Here is a 7706-nt window from a genome sequence, read left to right as displayed (position 1 = left end):
TATTGGAAAAAAATCTCAAAGCATTGTCTGTATGTTCTCGAAGGTACAATTTCTTCAAAGGCTATAACATGTTACTCCAAATATGGGCCATGGAACACTTCTTTCAAAGAGAGGCCACTGTTGACTATTTTGTGGGCGTCAGCCTCCAACTAAAAGGACTAACACCGGCAACTTCGGGAAGAAGGCTCTTGTGCTAGAGCATATTTCGGGTCTGTATCAGAGCTAGCACCAGAGGACGACATCATAGATGGAATGGAGAGATTGTTCGTAGCCATGATCAAGGAATGCCACAACAAAGCTGATATCAAGACACTGATCATTCAAGATGTCAAACTATGAGAGGCCTTGCAGACTTGGACCGCCAGTTGATCTCTGGTTCGTCAGGAGTCTTGGTAATGTGGAATTGTAAAACTTTTGAAAAAATGCACGGTCAATTGAGGCTTGAACCGTGCATGTACTTTTTTTGTCAATTGCCTCCTTAAATGCTTAGATGTTCCCTTTTGATGAAATAAAAAAGAATTGCTTTCTTAAAATCATTGCAAGTTTATTTATTGCTTCATTTATGCTTAGTTTTTCTTTTCAGTAATCAAACTGATAAAAACCCGTATTCCGCGATTATGACATGTAATGAAACCTTAGAGCAAAATGATCCCGATTATGAGGAGTACGATGAGAGCATGATGCCTGATAATCTCCTGCAAGAGATCAAGCAGTTAGAGAGCCAGAAAAAGTCTAACCTTGAAGAAACGGAAGTAATCAACTTGGGAAGCAAAGAAGACGTGAAAGAAATTCGAATCAACATCCATTTAGAAGCAGAACAGAAAGAAGAACGGGTCGAGATCCTCTGACAATACATCGATGTGTTCGCATGGTCATATGACGACATGCCCGAATTGAGTATCAACATTGTCTCGCATCAATTACCCACCGATCCTGCCAGACAGCCAGTTAAACAAAAACCCAGAAAATTCAAGCCAAATTTGAGTTTAAGGATAAAAGAAGTGGTCACCAAGCATATAGAGGCAAATGTGATAAGAGTCACTAATTATCCCACATGGTTGGCAAACATTGTACCGGTGCCAAAGAAGGATGGGAAGATCATGATATGTGTGGACGATCGAGATCTCAACAAAGCTAGTCTGAAGGATGATTTCTCTTTACCAAATATTCACATTCTTATCGACAATTACGCAAAGCATGAGCTACAGTCATTCGTAGATTTTTCGCCGGGTACCACCAGATCCTGATGCATTAGAAAGATGCGGAGTAGACAACCTTCACTACGCCATGGGGATCCTTCAAAGATCAAAGTCATTCAAGACCTACCGCCGCCTAAAAGCAAGAAGGACATGATGAGTTTCCTTGGCAGATTAAACTATATCACCAGATTTATAGCCCAGTCTACGATGATCTGCGAACCCATTTTAAAGTTGTTAAAAAAGGACGCTGCTACAAAATGGACAGAATAGTTTCAGAAAGCTTTCAAAAAGATCAATGAGCAGTTGTCAAACCCACCAGTGTTGGTTCCCCCCGAACCTAGGAAGCGGCTGTTACTTTACCTGTCTGTTCTAGACAATGTATTTGGATGCATGTTGGGACAACACGATAAGACCAGGAGGTAGGAGAAGGGTATCTACTACCTGAGCAAGAAGTTTACACCACGTGAAGCCAAATGTACTTTGATAGAGCGGACCTGTTGTGCTTTCACTTGGATTGCCCAAATATTGAGGCACTATATGTCGGCATACACCAGACATCTGATATCTCGGCTCGATCTGCTCAAGTACATCTTCCAAAAGCCAATGCCCACTGGAAAGTTGGCAAAATGGCAGATTCTTCTCAGCGAGTTCAATATTGTGTACGTGATGCAGAAGGCTATCAAGGGACAAGCATTAGCTGACCATCTTGCAGAGAACCCAGTGGACATGTACTAAGAGTTATTCACTACATACTTTCCGGATGAAGAAGTTTTGTTTGTCGGGGAAGACATCGCAGAGTCATACCCGAGATGGAGAATATTTTTTGATAGAGTAGAAGACTTCTAAGGAGTAGGGATTGGGGCAATCCTGATCTCTGAGTCAGGACAACATTACTCGGTGTCAGCAAAGATAAGGTTCCCTTGCACCAATAATATGGCTGAATATGAAGCATGCATCCTCGGGATTAGGATGGCAGTTGACATGAACATCAAGGAGCTTTTGGTCATAGGAGATTTGGATCTGCTAATACATCAAGTCCAAGGTGAATGGACTACCCAGAATGTCAAGATCCTTCTATACCTGCATTGCGTGAAAGCGCTATGCAAGAAATTCACCAAGATTGAGTTCAAACACATTCCCAGAATCCAGAACGAGTTTGTCGACACTCTCACAACCTTGTCATCCATGATCGAGCATCCAGATAAGAATTACATCGACCCCATTGAGATAGAGGTTCGGGATCAGCATGCATATTGTTTCCATGTAGACGAGGAGCCAGATGGTAAGCCATGGTACTACGACATCAAAAGGTTCCTTGAAGCAAGAGAATACCCAGAGAATGCCACCACTGATCAGAAGCAAGCACTCAGAAGGCTAGAAAATAACTTTTTCCTCAACGGGGAAGTCCTGTACAGGAGGACCAAATATTTGGGTTTGTTGAGGTGTGTAGATGCCGCCGAAGCAACTAGATTACTAAAAGAAATACATGCATGAACAAGCAGACCTTACATGAATGGTTTCTCTTTGGCCAAGAAGATTTTGAGAGCCGGATACTTTTGGATGACCATGGAAAGCGATAGTATCCGTTACATGCAAAAAGTGTCACCAGTGCCAGATCCACGGGGATTTCATTTGGTTTCCACCTAATGAGCTTAATGTAATGGGTTCTCCTTGGTCATTTGCCGCTTGGGTCATGGACGTGATTGGACCCATAGAGCCCATTGCATCAAATGGACACCATTTCATCCTGGTAGCCATTAACTACTTCACCAAATGGGTCGAAGCCTCTACATACAAGCCCGTCACTAGAAGGTGGTAGCAAATTTCATCCGTAACAACATAGTCTACCAATTCAGGATATCGGAGTGGATCATCACTAACAATGCAGCCAATCTCAATAGCGATCTTATGAGAGAAATTTGCGAGAAGTTCAAAATTGTCCATCATAATTCCATAGCCTACATGTCGCAAATGAATGGAGCAGTTGAAGCAGCCAATAAAAACATCAAAAGGATCTTGCAAAAGATAGTGAACAATCACAGGCAATGGCATGGGAAATTATCCTTCACCTTGTTGGGTTATCGGACCACTATGAGAACATCCATTAGGGCAACACCATACATGTTGGTATATGGCACTGAAGTTGTGATACCCGCAGAGGTCAAGAAACCATCCTTGAGGGTCATTCAAGAAGCCAAGTTAGACAACACAGGATGGATACGAGTCAGGAAGGATCAACTCATGCTCATTGATGAAAAGAGAATGGACACAGTATGCCACGATCGGCTGTATCAAAATAGAATGGCCAGTGCATTCAACAAAAAGGTGAAACTTTGGTAATTTATACCGGGGCAGTTGGTCTTGAAGAAAATATTCCCTTATCAGGAAGAAGCCGAGGGAAAGTTCGCACCGAATTGGCAAGGTCCTTATGTGGTCCATCGGGTATTGTCGGGAGGAGCATTAATCTTAGCAGAAATGGACGGAAGCATTAGCACGAAGCCCATCAACTCAGATGCAATCAAGAGATACAACATTTGAAGATTATAGAATTAGGGTTTGGTTGTAACAGAACTATGCCCTACCTAACTTCCTACGGTAGGATACGTAGGAAACCAACGTAGGGTCTAGTCTTTCCTCCCCTTTTATAATAGAAAATCCAAATATCATTTTTTATGTATTCGGAACTACGCCACGACTTGATTTCCTTCGACAGGAATACGTAAGCAATCCTCATCAGATTTAGTCATCTATTGTAATTGAACTATGTTCTGGCCTGATTCCATTTGGATATGTAAGCAGTCTGAGTCAGACTTGGCCATTTCATTTTCTAATTCTTATCACTTTGCATATATTATAATCGAACTATGTCTTGACCTAATTCCATTTGGATACATAGGCTGCCTGAGTCAGGCTCGATCATTATCATAATTTCTTTATCATTACCCTCGAACTACATTCAGACCTGATGCCGTTCGGATACGTAGGCAACTGGAAAGGGTTCGGTCATAACCCTAGGAAGACCTTTGTAATGCATTCATTTAGATTAGGACATAATCGCAGCAACAAGAAGCTACGTCACCAGAGGCATCTCCAGGAATCGACATTAACGGGACGAAGTCATCCAGAAACAACGTTCACGGCAGAAGGAACTTTCGAACATGTCATAATCCAGAATGACGGCATTTTCCATAAAAATAAACAATTTTGAAAAAATAATCATTCCACCTATTGAACTTCATGAGACTCAAGACAGGGCCAGGACCATGATTAACACAAACCAAAACCCCCTGCTAAGAATATTTCTTTGAACGCAGGACCAACAGGAGACGAAGAATGTTGGGGCACACTCAGAGCAATGACGGGCCCGTTATTCTCTCATGAACCCTTATCTCATTTTCATTATTTAGTTTGTTTCCTCATTTGGATAGGGACTAAGTCCAAATTCTTTGCAGGTATTCTGGAGCCAAGCCTTCAACATGATCAGGAGCGTATTGTAAATAGCTAACCGTCTGCTCTACCAAGCGAAGTGCCTTCTATATAGTGATTCGTTGGCATTGCCAATCGAAGTCGTGTATATAGCAAACTTTCTGCTCAACCTGTCGGAGCACCCTGTACAATCAAGCTGTTGGCTTTACCAATCAAAGCCTTGTATATAGCAAACTGTTCGCTCTTCCAACTAGAGCACTTCGCACAGATCATACCACCACTTCACCATATTGGAGGTTACGAGTAGTTAGTTGCAAACTTCATCACCAGCTTGGCTAATCGAAAGACAGACAGTCCAATCTCGCCATACGTTTTTTTCCAATTGATGGCCGTAATTTAGTTTTGCAGTCAAGAGTATCTCTTGGGAATGCTCCTTATATCTTTGTTTTATTTTGAATGTTTTGAAATTTTTTTCATGCAGCTTACTGATACTTTACATTTCAAATCAACTCTCATCGTTCGGAGATACACTTAACATTTCAAGTCAACTACTCCCATCGTGTGGAGATACACTACAAGTTAGCTACTCCCATCGTGCGGAGATACATTTTACATTTAAAGTAAACTACTCCCATCATGTGGAGGTAATCCCATCATGAGGAGACTTAATGCTCTGATAGATGCAGAACGGTACACAACCTGGCTAACAATCGAGTCAAATTCAAGTATCCCGTCACCCCGACCCCAAGTAATGGCTAGCCGGCAGCCAGGCATCATCATTCATGTATCATTTATATTGCATCTTAACATATATGCATTATGATACATGGGTATGTATGTATTTTGTTTTTTCAAGATCAAACATCACGACGTGGAACTTCTTCTAAGCAACAAACTAAGCTATAACACTATTATAACGACATGATTGGTCATTTTATGAAACTGCACCCTGTTACCCCTTTTACTGCTTCACACTTGTGTTTTTATATCTTTATGACTTGTGGGGTTGATTAGTTTCATTCCGGGAAGATTTTGAGTTATTTTGGACCCTTGATTCTAGACTTAGAAGCTTCAATTTGAAAATATTGACCAAACTTTGACTTTTGTGAAAACGGCCTCGGAATGGTGTTTTTATGAATCTGATAGATTCGTATCATGATTTCGGACTTGGGCATATGCCTGAAACTGATTTTGGAAGTCCGTAGGTTGATTTGTGTTGATTCGTCAAAATTTGGTAATTTTAAATTAAAAGGTTTGACTGTAGGTTGACTTTTAGCTACTGAGCTCGAAATTTGATTTTTGGACTTGGAATAGGCCCGTTATGGCATTTAGAACTTGTCTGCAAAATTTGGCGTCGTTCAGAGGTTATTTGATAGGATTCGAACACTTAGTTGAAATTTTAGAAGTTCTTGAAAATCTCTTTGAAAATCATGCGTTTTTGAGTAAAATTCATAGTTTTAGATGTTATTTTTGTGTTTTAATCATGCGTGCGAGTTTGTATGATATTTTTAGACTTGTGTGAATGTTTGGTTTGGAGCCCCGAGGGCTCGGGTGATTTTTGGATGCTTAGCATAGTGGTGTTGGAATTTAAGGTTGCTGGTTTTTTACACAGGCCTCAGATCTCGCATTTGCGAGGTCTGAGTTCGCATTTGTGAAGGTAGGCCAAGTTTTATGGTTCGCATTTGCGAACCCAATGTTTGCAATTGCGAAGGTTCTTGTGATGGGCTTGGTTCGCAATTGCGATGATTTTGTCGCAATTGCGAGGGCAACAATGGTCGCAAATGCGATCCAATCATCGCATTTGCTAAGAGTTTCCCCAAGCTTCAATGCCGCAATTGTGAGTCTTTGTTCTCAATTACGAACCCATATCAAAAATGCGACATCTACAACTGATCAAATAGTTGAGGGACGGGATTTTTGAGTTCATTCTCTCATTTTTGAACTCTAGACTCGGTAGGAGGCGATTTGGAGAGGGGAGTTTCACCAACAAACCTTGGATTTGAGCCGTGTGGATGCGGATTTTAAGGGAAAAGCTATTTCCGAGTGTTGAATTGGCCTAATTGATATCCAGGTACATTTGCTCGTGCCGATCGATAGAGATTTCCTGCTAACTATATTTACCGAAGACTTCAAGGTATGTCTGCTCGGCATCCACATGCCTCAGAGTTCCCTTCCCTTATTCTCAGTTACTATTGTATTTTCTTGCAAACAATGATGTATCAGATATTTTATCTATTCCATAGTGCTTATGACTCTGTTCCACAGTTCTTGGGAATTCGTATGGTTGAGAGTTTGCCTTTTAGTAGTTATACGAGTTTATCAAACTGGGTTGATTATTTTTTTAATTACATTTGTTTAATTGTTGTCAAATATTAGGCTTACCTATTTGTAGAGACTAGGTGCCATCATGATATCCTACGAAGGGAAAATGGGGTCGTGACAAGTTGGTATCAGTGCTCTAGGTTCATACGTGTTACGTGTCATAAGCATATTTAGTAAAGTCTTGCGGATCGGTACGGAGACGTCTGTACTTATCTTCGAGAGGCTACAGTACTGTTAGGAAAACTTCACTTCTTTGATTACTTATTGTGCGAAGTGGTTGATTTCGAAAACTAAATCTTTGACTTTCTATTCTCTCACAAATGGTGAGGACACGCACCTTAGTATCCGATGATCAGACACATGCGCTCACTGCTAGAGGCGCGACTGGGGTAGAGGCCAAGGACTGGCACATGGTGCAGCCAGAGCACCTGCCCGAGCTGTGACAGAGGGGCCACCAGTAGCTCCAGTCGGGGTTCAGACACCCGAGGCGCCTACTGCCACCCCAGCACTTCAGGAGACCCTTGCACAGTTCCTGAGCATGTTCAGTACCTTAGCTTATTAGGGGTTGATCCCACTTGCACCAGCCACATCTCAGGCTGGGGGAGGGGGACAGACTCCTGCGGCCCGTACCCCAGAGCAGCGAGTTCGGGTTGATCAGGTCCCATAGGTTATACCGTTACATCCTGTAGCTCTAGTTCAGCCCGTGGTTAGGGCGGCAACATCTGAGGAGGAGCAGCTCAGGCTCGAGAGATTCAAGAA

The 7706-nt window shown here is 42.0% G+C and overlaps 2 protein-coding genes across 2 annotated transcripts; both read left to right on the top strand.

Annotated features, from left to right (window-relative positions):
• The first annotated feature begins 2132 nt into the window (after nucleotides 1-2132).
• On the top strand, nucleotides 2133-2693 carry LOC142175949 (uncharacterized). The gene has a single exon (XM_075242961.1). It carries the CDS (start codon nucleotides 2133-2135, stop codon nucleotides 2691-2693), a length of 561 nt encoding a protein of 186 aa, XP_075099062.1.
• Nucleotides 2694-3170: 477 nt separating this feature from the next.
• LOC142175948 (uncharacterized) lies at nucleotides 3171-3539 on the top strand. The gene has a single exon (XM_075242960.1). It carries the CDS (start codon nucleotides 3171-3173, stop codon nucleotides 3537-3539), a length of 369 nt encoding a protein of 122 aa, XP_075099061.1.
• Nucleotides 3540-7706: the final 4167 nt, after the last annotated feature.

This window comes from Nicotiana tabacum, chromosome 22, assembly GCF_000715075.1.
Source record: "Nicotiana tabacum cultivar K326 chromosome 22, ASM71507v2, whole genome shotgun sequence".
Classification (NCBI taxonomy): domain Eukaryota; kingdom Viridiplantae; phylum Streptophyta; class Magnoliopsida; order Solanales; family Solanaceae; genus Nicotiana; species Nicotiana tabacum.
The sequence above is the reverse complement of the archived record's forward strand: the minus strand, read 5'-3'. Positions and strand labels throughout refer to the sequence as shown.

Excerpts from the sequence above, each read along its gene's own strand:
- LOC142175949 (XM_075242961.1), top strand. The coding sequence starts at position 2,133 with ATGGCTGAATATGAAGCATGCATCCTCGGGATTAGGATGGCAGTTGAC.
- LOC142175948 (XM_075242960.1), top strand. The coding sequence starts at position 3,171 with ATGAATGGAGCAGTTGAAGCAGCCAATAAAAACATCAAAAGGATCTTG.